The 20,728-nt window shown below is 44.8% G+C and overlaps 1 protein-coding gene across 2 annotated transcripts in view; it reads right to left on the bottom strand.

The window, feature by feature from the left end:
- The window catches only part of ITGA9 (integrin subunit alpha 9), a 350,067-nt gene that overhangs the window by 18,509 nt on the left and 310,830 nt on the right, over window positions 1-20,728 (bottom strand). Inside the window, exons 24-27 of one of the 2 annotated variants that reach the window (XM_065932999.1) lie at window positions 20,594-20,719; window positions 18,001-18,120; window positions 14,440-14,541; window positions 8,137-8,208 (exon numbers count right to left, since the gene is read on the bottom strand). In XM_065932999.1, the coding sequence (XP_065789071.1) occupies window positions 8,152-8,208; window positions 14,440-14,541; window positions 18,001-18,120; window positions 20,594-20,719 (405 nt within the window). In that variant the 3' untranslated portion in view covers window positions 8,137-8,151. Of the gene's footprint in view, window positions 1-8,136; window positions 8,209-14,439; window positions 14,542-18,000; window positions 18,121-20,593; window positions 20,720-20,728 lie in introns of those variants that run through there. The other variant, XM_065932998.1, reaches the window with a different exon arrangement.

The following is a 20,728-nucleotide window of genomic DNA, read 5'->3' as shown; positions in this document are numbered from 1 at the left end:
ACGACACACGGGGCAGAGTCCACCCCTGACACATACTGGGTGATCCCATCAGAATCACTAGCATTGCTGGCAGGGAGGGATTTTTTTTTTGAGGTTGTGCATGGTTGGCACACTTCTTAATTAAAAAAAAATGATTTATTGAAGTCAGTATACATAGAGAACAGTGTAAGCAACCTATGTATGCAGTTGAATGCATTTTCACGAACTGAATGTGAAAGAGATTCTCAGATATGGGGCAACCCTGAAGAAGGAATACGTGGTGGTGAGGGGAGGTGAGATAGAAATGGACTGTAAAGTCTGTCATCTTAAGCCTACTGTTTTCTATCTGATTCAGACTAGAGACTCCTGTCCTTAAAGACAGAGTCATGTCATTGAGTCACTGCCTCTAAAAAGTTGTGGATCAAATCACCTCCCACACTCAGACTCTCTCGTGATATCAGGTACAGGTGAACGATGAGGCACCGCAGCCAAGAGGTGCACCCCTGGGCAACCAAGATCATCTTTTCAGTTTCCTCCTCTGTGCAATGGGGAAGTAAGATAGTCTCTGAAGGTTCCTGGTCTCTGACCGCATAGTGAAAGACTGCTGAACTTTTTCATTGACAATGAACTGCTGAGACAGGCTGTGGGCTCCATGGGGTCAGCTGTAAGCCCAGCCCTTTGGATCAGCCCGATGGCTGCACAGAGATGCTGCCTGCTGGCGGTGTCCAAAATCTGTATCTCGGCAAAGCCACTTTGGAGGTCCGGTTTTGTGGATACAGAGACAGTGAAGAGTATCCACTATAGTTTAGTCTGGCAAATTCCACAAGAATGCCCTGTCACTTCCCTGGAATGTGTGCTTAATCTTTTATTATTTTTAGTGATGCCGTTCATCATCTTGGACGTGTGCTTTATGCTTTGGCAGAGCTGGTTCCTACACATTTCGACTCTAATAAACTCATTGTGGGGGACAGTCTGAGCAGCTGGCAGTTCTAAGAAGTCACATCTTAGATAAAACCCAAAGTAATAGCAGCATGGACCACAGAGAGAGTCAGGAAGCAATGATAATCCAGTTGGTTGCCACCACTAATAAGCAGGATGATCCTGCTAAAATCCTTTATTTTAAATCAAAAGAAAAAGTGTTGAATCAGTCCATGGTATTTTCTTAAAATATTACATTAGTTTCAGGTATACAGCATAATTGCACTCATCTCACACACTAGTAAAGTAATGCTCAAAATTCTCCAAGCCAGGCTTCAGCATTGTGAACCGTGAACTTCCAGATGTTCAAGCTGGTTTCAGGAGAGGCAGAGGAACCAGAGATCAAATTGCCAACATCCAATGGATCATCGAAAAAGCAAGAGAGTTCCAGAAAAGCACATATTTCTGCTTTATTGACTATGCCAAAGCCTTTGACTGTGTGGACCACAATAAACTGTGGAAAATTCTGAAAGAGATGGGCATGCCAAACCACCTGACCTGCCTCCTGAGAAACGTGTATGGAGGTCAGGAAGCAACAGTTACAACTGGACATGGAACAACAGACTGGTTCCAAATAGGAAAAGGAGTATGTCAAGGCTGTATATTGTCACCCTGCTTATTTAACTTATATGCAGAGAACATCATGAGAAACGCTGGGCTAGAGGAAGCACAAGCTGGAATTAAGACTGCCAGGAGAAATATCAATAACCTCAGATATGCAGATGACACCACCCTTATGGCAGAAAGTGAGGAATAACTAAAGAGCCTCTTGATGAAAGAGGAGAGTGAAAAAGTTGGCTTAAAGCTCAACATTCAGAAAACTAAGATCATGGCATCTAGTCCCATCACTTCATGGCAGATAGACGGGGAAACAGTGGCTGACTTTATTTTTCTGGGCTCCAAAATCACTGCAGATGGTGATTGCAGCAATGAAATTAAAAGATGCTTACTCCTTGGAAGGAAAGTTATGACCAACCTAGACAGCATATTAAAAAGCAGAGACATTACTTTACCAACAAAGGTCCGTTTAGTCAAGGCTATGATTTTTCCAGTGGTTATGTATGGATGTGAGAGCTGGACTATAAAGAAAGCTGAGCACCGAAGAATCGATGCTTTTGGTGTTGGAGAAGACTCTTGAGAGTCCCTTGGACAGCAAGGAGATCCAACCAGTCCATCCTAAAGGAGATCAGTCCTGGGTGTTCACTGGAAGGACTGACGCTGAAGCTGAAACTCCAATACTTTGGCCACCTGATGTGAAGAGCTGACTCATTGGAAAAGACTCTGATGCTGGGAAAGATTGAGGGCAGGAGGAGAAGGGGAAGACAGAGGATAAGATGGTTGAATGGCATCATCGACTTGATGGACATGGGTTTGGATGGACTCTGGGAGTTGGTGATGGACAGGGAGGCCTGGTGTGCTGCATGCAGTTCATGGGGCTGCAAAGAGTCGGACATGACTGAGAGACTGAACTGAACTGAACTGAATACAGCATGGTGATTCCGTATTTTTACAGATGATATTCCATTAAAAGTTATTAAAAGATAATGTCTATAATTACTTGTGCTACACAATATATCCGTACTGCTTATCTATTTTATACATAGTTGTTTCTTAATCTCATCCCTGGTACCTCTTTAAATATCTCTTCTCCCCATCCCCGGTTATTGCTTAGGGTCAAGCCTGAGTTTCTCTCACCCGTATTATTTCAGGAGCCTTGGGGGAGCCTCTTTGCTGTTAGAGTTGCTTTCCTAAAGCACAGGTCTCATCACGTCACTTCTCAGTTTATACTATAGATGGTTTCCCTTTATACTGAATATACAATTCAGAGTATGTGTTATGTGTGCGTGGTCAGTCGTATCCGACTCTTTTTGACCCTATGGACCATAGCCCACCAGGCTCCTCTGGCCATGGAATTCTCTAGGCAAGAATACTGGAGTGGGTTGCCATTTCCTTCTCCAGGGGATCTTCCTGACCCAGGGGTCAAACCTGTGTCTCCTGCATTGGCAGGCAGATTCTTTACCACCGAGTTACCTGGGAAGCTCCCACTAGGGAGTTAGGCAGGCCTGTTAAAACAGTGCTTTTCTCAAATTTTAATTGTGTAAGAATCACATGAGGAATCTACTTAAAATGCAGATTCTGAATAAATGGGTTTGGGTTGGGGCCCGAGAGTCCACATTTTGGTTACACTCCCAGATGATGCTGATGCTGCTGGTCCATGGACCACACTTTGAGTAGAAAGGGGCTAGAGACTACTCCAGGATGCCATAGAAAGGACATGCAATCATCTTTTACCTGATTTCCAAGTCTTACATGATAATAAAACTTCAGCAGAAAAAGTAGGAAGTTTTTAAAAAGTAAATAGGTGTTTTTTTTAATACTGTGGGTTATGTTTTCCTTTTTCATACTTTAACTATTTTTTAAGAGTTTGAGCATTTGGAAGCCAAGTTGAAAAAAAAAATTAAAAGGAGAGGCTCTGCTCCAACATCTTCTGTTCCAAGAAGACTGACTTACTCTGCTTTTCTCAGCAGGATTAATCATTCCCTGAGCTTTTGGAAACAATTGTCAACCTCTCTTAACAGAGAAAACCTGTGATAGCACCCCAATTTGTAAAACAGAAAAAACGTGGAGGTTTTCTGTGTATGAAGAGGGGGGCAGTTAGAGTCCTGCCGGATCAGCCTCCCTTCCCAAGCCAGTCCCTTCTACCCTAGCCCCTGAACCAACTCAAGGGATCCCACCCTTCACAAGGGTTAGTTTTGAAACCACTGTGGAGCGCTTCATCATCCCAATTCTAAGTCCTCCTCACTCTGTAACATAATGATGTATCTTCCTTTCTATAGACTCCAGTAAACTCTGAATTCTTATAGAACACGGATTTGAATGCATGTTCTCCTGTCACCTAGACCAAGGTAGTAATCCATTATGTGATTCATGAATGTGCAAATTAATAAATCCAATGTCCTTTCTGCCATAACATTAGATGAAGTATGGCTATGATTCACTCTGCAACAAAAGAAAGGGAGAGATTTGAAGCTAGACTTTCTGAATGTGCTTTTCTTTTTTCTACTTCAAAAATAAATCGGCAAATGTTATTTCTTTTGAGAGTCCTGGCCATTCATCCATCCCATCCATCCATTTGTTTGTCTGTCCACCCATTCAACAAATGTATATATAGGACCTATTATGTACCAGGCACTGTGGGAATCCTTTGATCAATAAAACAGGAAGTCTTTGCCCTCATTGAACTTCCAGCTTACAGAGAATATTTGCCAGTTTAGACACATAAATGCAAAATTATAATTTAGAAAGTGCCCCCAAGGAGAGGTTCATGGTTAGAAAAGATTCTAAGGTAAGCATGGAGTCAGTAAGAAATACTTGAAGGACTGCCTGAGCTGAGACTTAAAGGATAAGCAGAAGTTAACTAGTCAAAGAGGGACAGGAACAACATTTCAAAAAGGAACAGCATGTGAAAAACCTCTATGGCAGGAGACAGCTTAGCAGGAATGAGAAACTGCCAGCAGACAGTACAGTTGGAGCAAATGGAATGAGTAAGAAGCCAAGGGAAGATGATCAAGATGAAGCTGGAGAGACAGGGAAGGGCTGGAGACTGTGTTAAGAATTATATGCTTTACATTAAGAAGCATGTGACTTCCATCTGAAAACTGGCCCCATATAGCTTTTCGATGGCTGCACTAAATCAAACCAAACCTGCAGTTATTTTTATCATAATTTCTAATTCCTAAATAGCTTGGTTTAATAGGTTATTTTTCCTTTCATAAAACACTGAAATTCAAGCTTCTCATTCTCCTCCTTTATTCACTTAGAGAATTGCTCCAAAAAGCAATGTAGACCCTCTTTTGTCTTCCTGAGGCACGGTTTTGAGAATTCCTTATAAATAATCCTTAAGAATCATCAGATTCATTCATAAAACTATCTGAGAATATTGTTAATAAGTATAGGAGGAATAAGGGATGCTTTAAATACTGCATTACAGATAATTAATGTGGAATTAAACCTAAAAAACTAGAGAGAATTATATGCTTTATCTTAAGAGGCATGGGAAGCCAATGGAAGTTTTTAATTAGGGAGTGACATAGTTTGCATTTTGCAAAGAGCACTGTGGCTGCAAAATGAATATAGGTTAGCAAGGAGAACTTTGTGTGGGGGTTCAAGGAATAGATCCAGTACGAAGGCTGTAGAGGAAGTGGTATTGCCAAGGGAGATCCACACTCCCAACATAACAGGAAGTAATGAGAAAGGAGGAAAAAGACTGAGGCTGAGGGGGAGCCTGCAGGTTTCAGAGCGTGGAGGGAAGGAGGCTGAAAGATGGGGCAGCAGAAGTTCTGATTAGCGAAGGGATAAATGGTCACGCAGTAGCAGACTGAGGCAGGGGGGCTTGCGCGTCAGGCGTTAACTAATAAAACATAAGAGAATTGAGGAGGCTGAGGACATGTCTGGCTCAACAGATTCCTAGAGGAGGACAGACATGGGGCGGGGGCAATGGCAGGCCCACAGGCTGGGCATCCTGCCTGCTGCTATAAACTTGAATGCACCTGAGGCTAGCAAGCTGGCATCAGGGAACCAACTTCCACTCTGGGGCAGCTGGCAAGCCTAAACCACAGCACTTGATTCACTTGCAGGTTTCTGGAAGCTTTTATATTCTGACCACTGTAAATACGCTTAATGTCATAGCTGGAAATGTTCAGGTCTCTAAAAGACTTGAGAACATGAGTGAAACAGAGTACAGCTGGCCCAGGCCTGGCTGGACAGGGGGCTTCTAGGGCTGAGGGGACAGGTCAGCATCAGCAACACCAGAGGGGAGACTCAGCTCCAGGGCTCCCGGCTGAAGGTCAATTACAAGGGCAAGATGCTTTCCATAATCGACATCACACACAGGTCTCACAGAGGGAAGGAATGTATGTAAAATAAAAAGTGGGAAAAGAAGAACATCTGGAACAAGGAAATGCCATTTTCACCTGCTTCTAATTACATCTAACAGTGGGGGAGGGGGCAGGGAGAAAGGGCTGTGGGAGCTGGAGGAAATGTTCCTAGCGGAACCACATCTTAAATCGCTCTCAGAACAGAGCCTTCAGAAAGCAGCCCAGCTCAGGGGAGTCTGAAGACTCAGACTTATGGAGATGACATCAATGAACAGAAAATAAATTGCATTTGGCAAGCTGGTTGTTGCAAGTCTGTGCTGTGATAAACAAAGATGTCAAACTTGCCCCTGGCTGCTGGGTTTCAGGAATTCCTTGCTGTTAGAATTTGCAGAGGGATGAGCTAGACTGGTGCTGATTCCTTAATTGTTAAGAATGGGTCACATTTGTTGAGAACTTACTGTGTGCCAGACATGGTGGTGAGAGGTTTTATATCTATTACTCCTGAGAAACCTCATGACCGCTCTTTAAAGGGAGGGGGGGAACACAGCTCCTTTACCGCAGGCTAAGGAGGGCCCTCGATGAGTGCTAATTCTCTTGATGAGTAGCTGTGCATCTGGTGAGGGACCAGGCCACAACAGGAAGAGTTCCAGAATCAACAGACCACTAAGTTAGAACATGATGTGCTTCTGAGGTCACCGGAGCCAAGGGTCTCTCCGAAGACGACGGGCCAGCTGTTCACCACCCATGGCTGCATTTCCCACCAATCTGCCAGAGTGGTGCTCCACTGTGTGTGGGCCAGACAACAGGACAGCTCGGGCCTCAGGAGCAGAGGACGAAGGGCGCCTTGGGCTTGCAAACAGTCGGCCTTACGCCAGACCTGGCTCTTTCACTGATAAGCTGCAGCATCTCTGACTGTCACCTGGGAGCCTCAGTTTCTGCATCAGAGAGTAGGAGCAAAGATACTTCGCTCACAGGGTGATGTGAAAGTGTCAGGCGATAATCACATCAAATGCCCAGCATATCACAAGAACTGAGCATAAATGAATGAAAATGAAGTCATTAAGCAAAATGGGGCACAGAAAGGTCCGCCGAGCCGAGCCCCCAGGTCTGGGTGGAGACCAGTGCCACCTGTGTTCAACGCTGCTGGCTTTCTGCTCACGTCTCTCAGGGCCCTCGATCAGTTCCCTACATCCAATCCCAGCTTTACAAGCATTCACCGGTGCTAGTGGATGGCACTGGCAGAGGTTGCATTCCCTCAGGGCATGGGAAAAGGGGAAGGATCTTGGCGCTGGATATTTCCTGGGCAGCCTCTGGCCAGTGGCTGACACACAGCAGGAAGGAGAAAGCCTAGTTCCCTTGCTTCCAAGTAGAACTCTGAAGTATTATTTGAGCTCCAGAGCTCTGCTGAGCCCGGGGTCCCCTGGAATCCCACTTTTGTTTCCCTCGTTCTCCTTCCCTATCCTGTCTCCTCATTTCTTTTCCCATCTCACTGGGAACACTTCCTTTAAAAAAACTGTTGTACCCACATCCTCATCTGAGGGTCTGTTTCTTGAGACTCTATCCTCAGACACCCTCTGACTCCTCCTGTAGGCTGACCTTCCCCTGTCCACTTAGAAAATGCCTTCCGTATTTGTTCAGGGATCACTCCTTCCATGCAGCTTGTCCTAACCTGGTCAACTCAGGCTTTCCCAACACAAAGCCACACTATGGTGTGTGTGTATGTATAGGTGTGTGTGCTCAAGCATGCGTGTCTGCACACATGTGCGTGTACAGTGTTTACCTGTTTGCGCTATGGGAGTCTTGAGGCTAACTTTTTTTTTCTCATTCATGTTTATTGGAGGTCCAGTTCATGTTTAGTTAAAGAATTTGAAGGATGGGACAGCAGCCTTGCCCTAAAATACAGCCTTCCATAGCAGTGGTTTCCTATTTCCATAGAGCCCAGGGATTTGGTGAGGGCATGTAGAGGACCCCCAGAGAAAACAGACATACACATGGTGGTGAGTTACAGGCACCCCACCTCTGACTCAACCAAAGCACATTTCAATTTAGAAATGGATTCTGTTGCTTGAAGAAATGATAATGATAAGCATGATGATAGCGGGAAACCACTGGTTTACAGTAAACCAATCATGACTCTTGAGGTTTTGAGGGAGGGAGAAGCTACTCTTCATTTGGTTCCTCCCATCCTTGACCATCTCTTCATGCATCTCTTCACCCATCTCTTCAATGGATGTGTGTGTTTAGTCGCTCAGTCATGTCCGACTCTTTGCAATTCCTTGGACTGTACCCCATCAGGCTCCTCTGTCCACGGGATTTTTCAGGCAAGAATACCGCAGTGGGTTGCAATTTTCCTCCTCCAGTGGATCTTCCTGACCTAGGGATGGAACCCATGTCTCCCATGTCTCCGGCATTGCAGGTGGATTCTTTACTGGCTTCCCCATCAGGGAAGCCTTAGGCCACTATTAACTGACTGCCCATGTGATGTACCAGGCAAGGGGCTTTGCATCAAGATGTCATTTGATCCCTTCCAACCCCTCAGGACAGATACTCTACATGTGACTGGCAGAGATTGCTAGACCTCTACCGATACAAACCTACCTGTCCACTTTTATCTCCTGGGTCATCATCGTTTCTAGCAAGTCATGGTCACAACTTTCCTGTAGCCCCCTATAATCTACTGTCCACACAGTAGCCTGTGATTTTTAAAAAATATACATTGGATTATGCCATTCCCTGCTCAAAACAAATGCTTGCAACAGCTTCCCTTTGTAACTGCCCCTAGGTGTTAATATGGTGTGACCCTGCCGATGTCTCCCGTCATGGATGTCTTCCTGCGTCTCCCGTCATGGATGTCTTCACCACTCGCCAGGTGCTACTGCCCTGGTGTCTCAGCCTTGAACACGCCAAGCTGTCTGGGTCTTCACACAGCTCTCCCTCCTCACTAGGACACTCTTCCCTGTGCTTGGCAGGCTAATTCCTCCTCACTCTCTAGATTTCAACTTCTTTGGAGAAACACTCTTTAGATTTCGCTCAATCTAGAGCAGGTTACTCCCATGGAACTCACCTCAGTTTGGAAAAAAAATGCTGTTTGCTTCTCTTTTACCGTCTGTCACCCCCTCGTTAGCTCTGGGAGGGCCTGGAGTATGGCTGTTTGGTTCCCCATTGCATCCCCAGTGCCTTGTACATCGCCTGGCCCATAGCAAGCCCCCAATAGAGTATACATCAAGTGAAACTTTAAATAGTGACAAACAGCAAACTATACTGGGGTTTTTCTAAATTTGTTATGATTAGAGCTTAATTCTCACATGGGGGTGGTGGGTGAAGGGAGAGGACTGCCTACTATCGTTTGATGATGACAGAGAATGGAGGTGTCTCTCTTCTTCCTCCTACCTCTTGATGTAACAAGAAGGAGAACTCTCTTGCTGGATATAATGTAATTTTAACTGTAATTTGGCATGTAAACAGTAAAGTACAAGTCACAGTCTATTTGGTGACAGAAAACTGTAAACTTGGTTCAAGATGAAGTAAACAACAAAGGAATTACAGGTGGTACCTTCTGGAGTATCTCATCCCCACCTTAGATGATGCCCTCTGGTTGAGATACGCTGGTGTGCATCTTAGAGTGGTGGGGGTAGTGGCAGGAAGCAGCGTGGAGGGGAAATCTCCAGGGAGAAGAAACTAGCTTTCCCACATTATAGACGAGAAAAGAGAGGCTCACAGAGCTCACCTGATGCCTGCAGTCACACCACTGGGACGTGAGGGAGATGGGATTTGAGGGCAGGCTTTTCTAATTCCCAAGCGAGAAATGCAGTGTTTCCTATTCACAAAGAAAAGGCCAAACTAGAAGGACTGACTTCCAAGAAGGGTCAAGACTGGGAAGTGAACTTGACTTCAGAGCAAATGAAGCTGGAACTTGCTGGCCTGATCAATTCGTACTTGAGACGCAGGTTTATTCAAAAATGAAAGCAAGGCTGCAACTATGGAGAACAGTTAGGAGATTCCTTAAAACACTGGAAATAGAACTGCCATATGACCCAGCAATCCCATTACTGGACATACACACTGAGGAAGCCAGATCTGAAAGAGACACGTGCACCCCAATGTTCATCGCAGCACTGTTTATAATAGCCAGGACATGGAAGCAACCTAGATGCCCATCAGCAGATGAATGGATAAGGACGCTGTGGAACATATACACAATGGAATACTACTCAGCCATTAAAAAGAATACATTTGAATCAGTTCTAATGAGATGGATGAAGCTGGAGCCCATTATACAGAGTGAAGTAGGCCAGAAAGATAAACACCAATACAGTATACTAGTGCATATATATGAAATTTAGAAAGATGGTAATGATAACCCTATATGCAAGACAGAAAAAGAGACACAGATGTACAGAACAGACTTTTGGACTCTGTGGGAGAAGGTGAGGGTGGGATGATCTGAGAGAACAGCATCGAAACATGTATATTACCAAGTGTGAAACAGATCGCCAGCCCAGGTTGGATGCATGAGACAAGTGCTTGCGGCTGGTGCACTGGGAAGACCCAGAGGGATGGGATGGGGGTGGGAGGGAGGTGGGAGGGGGGTTCAGGATGGGGAACACATGTAAATCCATGGCTGATTCATGTCAGTGTATGGCAAAAACCACTACAATATTGTAAAGTAATTAGCCTCCAACTAATAAAAATAAATGAAAAAGAAAAAAGAAAAAGAAATGAAAGCGAGGCTGCAGACAGGAGGCTCCGTTCTGGAGTCTGAATCAGACTGAACAGAAAGCCCCCACTGGGGTAGGAGAGCCAGGTCCAGTCAGGAGGGGCTGGCTGGGCCCCAAGGGAACCTGGCAATTTTAACAGAGAGACTTTAAAACCAGCCAGTGTCCTTTCCAGGGTGGACACTTGCACTTGTCAAGGACCTTTTACCCAAGACAGCGCAGTGCCCTCCTGTATGACTGCGTGGCTGCAGAGCAGAGAAAGGAGCACCTGGATGAGAGTCAAGAGGTCCGGACCCTATCCTTGGCTCAGCAACGTGAGAGCCAGGGCAAGCTGCCTCTTCCTCCTAAGCATCAGAGGCTTTGTTCACTCGAGGAAAAAATCTGGGGGTTCTAGCCCAGGGAGGGCACAGTGGAGTCTCTGGAGACTTATAAAAATCATGACCTGTCTCCCCACCTGTAGGGTAAGAGATGGTGATGTCAGAGGACTGTGGGAGGGAGGTGACCACCTCTTTGGACATATGGTTCCTGTGGCAGTAGGAGAAGGCCCCAGAAATTTGCCCTATCGAATCAGAAGTAGGTCATTCAAACACGTTAATTCTTAAAACAAAGGCCAAAGCACAAACACTCCTCAACCACCTATGAACAAAAATTTGCACATTCTCTTATCAATGGAGCTGACAAAATGGTCTAAATGACTGAACAGAGACCAGCTCAGAAGGGAGCCCTCCATGAGCCACGGATTAGATGGCCCTATGCTGCCAGTAGTGTTAGAGAAGAACATGGGAGGGGATGCTCCTCACGTTTTAGCATCCTTCCAGTGCAGGGGAATCCTCCTATGGGTGAGTCTCAGGGCGAGGGGGAGGCTGTACGCCAACAGCCAAAAATGCCAGCCACCTGCTCTTCCTGGGGGGCCTGGCTCCTCAGAGACAGGGACCTAACCTCAGCTAGGGAGAGGCTCCCACATGACTCTAGAGCACGAGGCAGAGAGGGGCCAGGGAAGCAGAGCCCAGGGTAGCAGGCCAGGCTCTCCCCGGGGCCTGCCCCAGCCTGTGGTCCTGGCCCTGCAGGTTTCTCACATGCCCAGTCAGGCTCTCCAACCTCGCCGGCAGTTCTGAGAGCTCCCTGATATCATTCTAATCCATTCTGATTCTGCTAAAAGGAGACAGGATCAGTTTCTCCTGCTGGCACCCAGAACCTCAGCCTGGTGCCCACTCCACACGGCAATGACTGATTTATCCATTTATGGATCTCCATGTCCATCACATATGTTGCTATTTCAAAGTACTGACAAAACAGATTTGCTCTGTAACTCACACAAGCCTCTCACATGGCCGGAGAAGGGCGTCTGGGGTGGCAGTTCTCGGTGGCAGAGCTGTGTGCTGTAGATTCTTGGTTTGCCCCCAGGGAGTTTCTAACCTCAGCTGTTGGCAGCTCTCCCAGAAAAGTAGAAAGGGCTGGGTTGGACGTAACAGGAAGTTCAGTGTATTATATTGCCACAGTCAGCACGGAACATGGTCACTCAGACCTCATCCAGAATTCGCAGGTTTGAGTATGTACAAAGCCAGGTAAGCTGGTGTGGTTGGTCTTGGACACATGGCTAACACTCCACCTGACAAGGGCACCTCAAATGTATTATTAATAAAAAAGGAAGATGCCTCAAACATCCAGTACGTATTTCCAGCTATTCACCCGTACACTCTGGAAAGCACTCCCCATACCACGGCATGAAACTAAAAGACACAATGAGTCCCAAGAAAATTATCTATATTCCCTGTCAGTTGAATTTATCAGCATGCATACTTTATGTGCTTAAAAACACATTTCTTTCCTTTCCTCACCCACACCCTGCCCGCTACCAGCTGCAAATACACTTCCTGTTCATTCCAAGGCCATCCAAATGTGATGCCTGATCTCCAATCTTGTGAAATTTTGCCCGATTTAAGTTTGGTGGCTAGCCTCTATGGAAATTTCCCTTCCGACGGATGATTGACAGAGTGCCAGGCATTCAGAAGAATCACGCAGGGAGGAACATGTTTGTTCTAAAAAGGCAAACCTTTCTACTCTGAAAGGATTTTTTTTTTTTTTTTCCTGCCAGGAAAGTTGAGAACAGACTGTAGTACTTCATCTTGGCTCATGGATTGAAAGGCAAACTCATGGAAAGGAGAAAGATAGGGGCACTGTGGCATTCTGAAGGGTGCTCCTTTTTTCTTGGGAGTACTAGAAAAAAAATCAAGTTGAAAATGAGAGCTCCTTCCAAAGAACTCTTGATAATGAAAATATCACCACAGTGCTCAAAATGGAACAGTAATTAATGGAAGTGGTATTTTGGGGGCGCACAGGTGACTCAGAATCCAACAATGGGATGTCAAGCAATGTCTTTCTGGATCCCACAGCTCTATGTTTTAATCAAATGATAGTTTTTTCATTTACCCAAGGGATTCCACCTGTAGGAAACCTGTTAATTACTTCCATTAGCTCCTAATTGGGAACAGTGTGGTCTACCAGAACATTCCAAACCTGTTCTGGTGGCCACGTATCTCATCCTATAAAGCTTTGTAGCTGGAGCTGTGACAACGAGCAGTGACTCTGCATTCTTTTTCACTCCCTAGGTGAAGGCCTGGATTGGCAGTTAAATGCCCAAATGGAAGAGAGGAAAAGACAAAAGCCATCTCCAGATATTTGATCTCCAGAAACAGTGACTCTGGGAGTGAAGGACTTCAGCATCATTCCACTCCATCCCATTCCCTTTCTGTTGTTAATGAACAGGTGGACAATTTCTCGATGTGAGTCATGGAATTTAAGTCTGCCTCCGAAAGTTCTTCCCTGAACTGGGCATGGAATACCCACACTCTGGGGTAGCTTTAACATTCCCACAGATTTTTATTCCTTCTGTACCAGCTGACACTCTTGTCTTCTGCTCAGGACTGAGGGTTCATGGAGGTCCTAGGGATTTATTTTCTATATGTACCCTTCCTAGCCAGTGTCTTATTGTTAAGAGTCTCTTAGCTCTGATCCCCATCCTAACATCTAGACATGCGGTGTCTCCCTTGTTACTAGAAAATAAACTAACATGTTTTTCTTTGCAAGCAAATAATGTTTGTGAATTTTTCACTTCTGTAAAATTGTCACAGCAGTATTGACTCTTTCAAGAGAGGGTAAAGTCTCCCTGGAAAGAAGTAAATTCCAGGAAAGGAGATGCAAAAAGCTAGCATCATTGCATAGCTTATTGGCAAAAGCAGTTCAGAGCTTGATGTCTTCCCTTTCTATGTACCTAGGACCTGAGTCTGGGCGTCAAAGGATGCACCTCCCATCCCGACCCTGAAAATAATAAGGCAGCAAAATTCCAAGGCCACCCCTTTCCCTCCCCTATCTGAACTCCCAGCTGCGACACCTCCCATCTTGAGGCTGCTTGCCAACTACACTTCATAGAGGATATGGGGGGTAGGTGGAGAAGGTTACTCAATCAACTTGTATTTAAACACTGAATGTTTATCCATGGAGCAAAGTGATTGGGACGGCAGATGAGGTTTCAGGGAAAGGTCTGCGAAAGATAAAAATAGTCTTGGTTCTAGAATGGAAATGCAACAAGCACTGTCAAGGGTCCTTCCAAACCATTTCTCTTTTGACTAGTCATGGCCAGGAGTTCTCACATAACAGCATCCTGGAGAACAAGGCTGTCACAACAAGAGCAGACCGCAGTTCCCCTTGGGGGGCCTGGAAGCCAAGGCAGGCAAGGTCGTGGGTCTACCACAAAGCTGACATCTTGGCTTACAGGCCATCATTATCCTCAAATTCTAGCATCAAGTCTCCCAAGTCACCCAGATTCCTTCACCCTTGGAAAAGGGCTGTGTGTGTTGGTGGGGGGCCGTTGAGGTGGGGGTTGTACTCACCGTCATCTCCTCCGGGTTCCCACTGGCGACCTCCACCACTCTCAGGGAAGGGTCCACCTTCACCTTGGCGTGGGTCATGAACTGGATGACAGATGAACTGTCCTGAGGATGAAACAGTATGACTTGCTGTAAGACTTTTCAGTCACAGTGACAGGGCCCTGAGATCCTAGGTGGAACTGAAACTCTATGATTCCGTGTAGACCAGACAGAAATTTCTATCACTGAACGAAGCAGAGATTTCCAGTCTCTCTCCTGAGGATTTTTTCATATCACAGTGGATGCTGAAAAGCTCTGGAGTTTTGCTAGGTCAACACATGCAGGCTTATGTGCTGTGGTTTCCAAGCAGCAGGAGCCAGATATTTGGATCTTGGTATTGACATATTCCCCAAAGAGTAGAGAATAAATAAAGCTGCTGAATTGTGTACGATAAATCTAGGTCTGGCCTTCCACAGACGGTATCTGATTTACATTTCCCAAGCATCTTCCTGCCTTGACTACAACCCTCAAACTCTCCACATGAGTTCCTTTTAATTCTTTCTTTGCTCTTAAATGAAGCTTTTGCATTGGGGGGCGTGGGGAGGGGGAGGTCAAAGCCCTTTAAGCGGGAAAGAGGGTACCAGACAGAGAGATGAGAAGGAGAAAGCATCTGGCTTGTAAAAAGTCAAAGGTCTGACAAGAAAGGGGATGGGGGTGGTTGGGGGAAGAGGTTCATCCCAGGTAAGACTTGGGCAGAGCCCATCAGCCATTGTGGGTAGAAACCTTACTGTGGGCTCAGATTTAAAGCCACTGATCTAGATAATGAGAGAATGGCTCCAAGGTAGGGATGGAGAAGGAGTCTGGAAGAAGAGAGAGGCTGGCAACACTATGACTCAGGGAAGGGCCAGAACATCGAGACAGTGGTCCAGATGGGGCTGCACTGACTACTGAGAGAGAGGCAGGCTGGCTTCCATCGTGGAAACAGGACGGACGGCCAGAGTACCCTGCACCCCACCTGTAGGGGCAGCTGGGCTCTGCCAGAAAGGTGTCTTTCTATATTTACTCAGGTTGCCTGCCACACAAAGAGGCACATATTGATGCCAGCTTTGGCCCACGTCTGGTTAAACCTACCCCTGCAAAAGGAAAGAAGAGAACTGTCTCTACAGAAAATAGTTCCAAGGGGTTCAGCTCATCACTTCCAAAGAAAACACAAAGACCTTCTAGGGAGGACACCTGGGGATGCCACCCGTGGAATTTACCTGGGAGTTACACACTAATTATTGTCCTTTTAAAAATAGCAATAAAACACATTTGAAATGCTTCTCAGAAGCTTATCACTCAAAAAAAAAGAAAAGAAAAAAAAGAAAAACTAAAACCAAAAAACTGCTTCAGTGAGCTCATACTGAGCAGTAAATAATTTTCTATGCAGCAATCTTTTACCAGTTCTGTAGATTTATGGTTTTATGGGTCTGGATATACTGTCTCTTCAATCTTGGATCATCATTATCATCATCTTGGATATTGCTAATGACAATAATAATGATGATGACTGTCAAAGTTAAAGGCTGAGCAGATTAGGAGGCATGGAACAGATCTCCTGCAGTTGTAGAAAACAAAGACTTTGAAAGAAATCTTGTTAAGGTCAAAGCAATTAAACTGCAAATTCCCTTGTCTGGGGCAGACCTCCAGGTCAAAGGGAAATAAACAGAAGCGGCAGCCCAGGAAAGCCACAAGGCTGATGCTGCTCCATGTCCTCAGGGAGGCGAGGCGCCCTTGGAGTCTCCAGGGAGGTGTGGCTGGCTTTGGGCCTGACAGAGGCTTAACTCCATACCTGAGATTTCTGCTGGTTTCTGTAGAATATCTGCAAGGAAAATGGTCCTCCAACACCCACATACGATACCCCATGGCTTCCTGCTGTCTTGGGGTATAGACTGGGCTGGATGGCCCATGGGGACAGCAATCAGGAGGACATATTCCTTGGTAAAGGGTAGCCACTGATCACAGAGGGATGCAGACACCAGGCCGGAGCTGGGGACAAGGAAGGCTTGAGGCTTTGTGATTCAGCACAAATGACGGATGTGCAAGCAGCAGCCATCTGGGCTGGGGGTGAAGGAGCAGTGAGAGTGGCTTCCCACCGCCAGGGCCATATCAGGGCTCTGTCAACAGTGGCAAGTGTGGCACAGGCAATAAACTCTCACCAGGGCCACTTGTCAAGAAGAGGAACAGGACGGGTAAGTGTACAGAATCATCATCACCCAACCTGGCCTGGGGACCCAGGCCAGGAAGGCACTTCCTGTGATGTGATATTCTGGAGTCCACAGGTGACCAGGGGTGCTCTGGTTCATGTCAGGTCCACTCCCAACTCCATCCTTTTTAACAGGAGAAAGGTACAACAGGGAGCAGTGCCATGCGTGCCCAACTTGCCCCTAGCCAGTTTCCCTCAAAGCACCCACGGAAAGCACAACTCTTCACAGCTCTCCACCAGCCAGAGACGGAAAGTGGGTAAAACATCCCGTATTCCCCTCGCCTGTGACTTATCAGGCCAACATGTTGCTGCCATGCCTAATTGAAAAAATAATGCTAGAATGACTATTCTAAGGATATTCATTTATACACTGGCAGTTTTATATGGACTGACACATACAGGCTTTCCAAAGGAAAATAAAGAGAATCTCTGTGGCTAACCTGCCTATTTTATCTTCTTCACGTGATTGTTTTTTTTTTTTCACGTGATTGTTTTAAAAGCAATTTGTTGGATGTAGCCTTTCATACTAAGCAGTGCTTGTGTGAAGATAATTTACAGTGAATTTGTATGATTTTTTAACCACTTTTATACACTCATAAGAGCAAAGTGATCTGAGATTCAATAGGTGGATTTTGTGAAACAAGGTGTCATTTAAACAAGGGGTTGGCAATCTATGTTTCCTGGGTCAAATCCACCTCTTTGCTGGTTTTGTAAATAAAATTTTATTGAAACACAGTCACGCCCATTTGTTTGAGTATGGACTATGGCTGTTTTCACAACACAATGGTGGAGTTGAGCAATAGCAAGACACTGTATAGCCCATCGAGCCTAAAATACTTACTGCTGGCCCTTTACAGAAAACATTTGATCTAAAATGTGCAAGTTATCCAGAGGCTTATCCAGAGGCTAAGACTCCGAGTTCCCAATGCAGGGGACTTGGGTTCAAGCCCTGATTGGGGAACTAGCTCCCACATGATACAACTAAGACCTGGCACAACCAAATGAATAAAAAATAAAAATTAAAAAAAAGTCTAAGAAACAACTGTGCAAAACAAAACATCTGGGGTTCTTGCTTAAAAAGACATGCTGATTTGGTAAGGCCTGAGTGGAGTCCAAGATTTGCAGGTCTAAGAAGCTCCCAGGTGATGCTGACACTGCTGGTCCTCGGACCACACTTTGAATAACAAGGGTCTGGTATGTTTCCTTGGCATTCTTCTGAAGCAGAATTACCCATGGTGCTGGCCAGGGCAGTTTTAAAAGGGGCAAGTAGAGTTTTTCCTGAGGAAACCAATTCAAATGTTTGTAAATGAACTCTGAGAGGACAGTTCTTCAGGACTTACCTTCTTCAGTATTTCTGTGTTCAGCAGCATATAAATGTCTATAGTACGACTTTCTTCTTTAGCGAGTGCACTAAGGTTACAGTGCATTGTTAGGCAAGAAATTCCTGTTTTTTCACAGTCCTGAGAAGAATACCAGAAAATGGTCAAACTGTATTAAGAACAAAGACAAGAGTACAACATTTACAGAATAGGCATTTATAGATACAGAACCGGTATTTATAGAACACAGCATTTATAGAACTGAGGCCTTTCTGAAAGTGAAGTCGCTCAATCGTGTCCGACTCTTCGCAACCCCATGAACTGGGGCCTACCAGTCTTCTCCATCCATGGGATTTTCCAGGCAAGGATACTGGAGTGGGTTGCCATTTCCTTCTCCAGGAGACCTTCCCGACTCAAGGATTGAACCCGGGTCTCCCGCATTGTAGGCAGACGCTTTACCGTCTGAGCCACCAGGGAAGTCCTTCTAGGCAGATGAAATCCATAGGAAGATGCAATCATTCCTTCTTGCCACCAGAGGGCAACCAAAGGATTTCCTGTCCAGTGGCACCCGAACAGGCCTTCAAGTCAAAGCTCACCCCCAAACTGGATTTTGCAAAAGAGAAAGCAGGAGATTTTGTTTGTTTTTATTTATTTATTAAATTTATTTTTAATTGGAGGACAATGCTTTACGATGTTATGATGGTTTCTGTACAATAGTGTGTATCATCTATGTGTACACATAGATACCCTCCCCCTTGAGTGTCCCTCCCACCCTCCCCATTGCGCCCCTTAGGCCATCACAGAACACAGAGCTGAGCTTCTTGCACTACACAGCAGTTTCCCACTAGCTATCTATTTTACACACGGTAGTGTATATATATGTCAATGCAACTCTGTCCCACTGTCTCCCTCCCCTGCTGTGTCCACAGTCTGCTCTCTATGTCTGCATCTCTATTTCTGCCCTGAAAATAGGTTCATCAGTACCATCAGATTTCAAATATATGCATTAAATATGATATTTATTGTTCTCTTTCTGACTTATTTCACTCTGTATAACAGGCTCTAGGTTCCTCCTTCTCACAACTGACTCAAATTCACTCCTTTTTATGGCTAAGTAATATTCCATTGTATATATATATATACACTACAATTTCTTTGTTTTGTTTTTAAAGAGACACATTTAATATTTCGGGAACATTCCTCTTATGAGTTTTGAACACAGGGTGTATTTCCTAGATTATGCAGTTGTTGCCTGGAAGTGACAAATGCAATTTTATACCCATTTTTCAGATTGGGCAGATTGGAGAGCTACAAAGTCACAAGACTCAAGAAACCGCAGGAGTAAAGAAAAACATGTTTAACCAAGAAAACACATAAATTACAGCTAGAAACCTAAATTCCAAATGTAAGTTACAAAGGAGGAATTCCTTTGTGTTATAGGATCCAAAATGTGTGAATATACGTTCATGATGTTTCACATATGGGGTAAAAATTTCAGTCAGATACAGAGCTGCATTTGTCAAACTACTAGATATCAATACATCTAACAGTTCTAAGGGCTGTTAAATAATAGATGATCACCAGCATTATGTAAGTAAAAATATCCCAAACTTCCAAATGGCAACTAGTCCTACTAATTCTACCACCAAAAAAAGAGGAGGGAAATGTTAGTGTGATGTGCCATGACTGTAATAAGGAACTGAAGAGATGTAACCAAAGATGTAGAGAAAGGAGGTTTTGGAAAAGCATCTGATTCCATGTTTAACACCTTCACTTTTAAAAAGTTGAGGTATAGCTTACATATAGTAAACAGAATAAATCCTAAGGATCCATCTTGATATATTTATACTCACATTCATAACAGATCAAGATGAAGAACATGTCCTGCACCTAAGCAGATTCCCTCATGCTCCAGCCTATCAATATTCCTCCAAAATTAACTGCTGTCCTGACTGCCATTGACAAAGTTGCTGTTTCTGAACCTCATGTAAGTGAAACACCGTCTGCGACCTTTTATCTCTAGCTCCTTCCACTCAATAGTGTATCTGTGAGATTTATTCATGCTGTTGGTGTAGCAGTTTTTATTGCTCGTAATAATCCAGTATATGGGTACACTGCAACTGTTTACACTTTCTCCTGGTGATGGATATTTGGATCATTCCTCGATTACTGTGAACATTCTTGTCCACGTCTTTGTGGGATACAGGTACTCACTTCTCTTTGGGACATACCTGGGAGTGGAACTGCTAGATCACAGATATGTTTAGCTTTAGTATATACTGACCAATAGTGGTATATAAAGTGGCTGGATGAGAACCATTACTCTTGATTAGACTCATACTACTGGGAGAAATGTATAACTTTGTACTTGTTGGGTTGCAAAGGTTTTCCCTTTGCCAGCCAATGGAATCTGAAATGTAAATTTAACACTTTGATAGAAACCTCAGGCTGAAAAAATAGGAGTTGACTATAGTCCTTGTGACTTTCTAAGCCAATTGATTCAAACCAGATTTGAGAAACAATAAATGCCAAATAGAAAACTGGCTTCTCATCTCAGATTTGCCTTCCTAGTGAGGACCACCCATGTGAACCCAACGAGTAAGCAAATTCTTACCAAGACTTTTCTTCCCGACTTTGTGAAAAATGCAAATATCGTATGGAAGATGTTTTCTTGTTCTTGAGGGATGATGCAGGGGGTTGGGTTTTTCTGGAAAGAACAGTTTCCCTTCTCTTGGCCCACCTGAAAATG

The sequence above is a fragment of the Muntiacus reevesi genome, chromosome 4, assembly GCF_963930625.1.
Source record: "Muntiacus reevesi chromosome 4, mMunRee1.1, whole genome shotgun sequence".
NCBI classification, from domain to species: Eukaryota; Metazoa; Chordata; class Mammalia; order Artiodactyla; family Cervidae; genus Muntiacus; species Muntiacus reevesi.
This window is presented reverse-complemented; position numbering and strand designations above follow the sequence as displayed.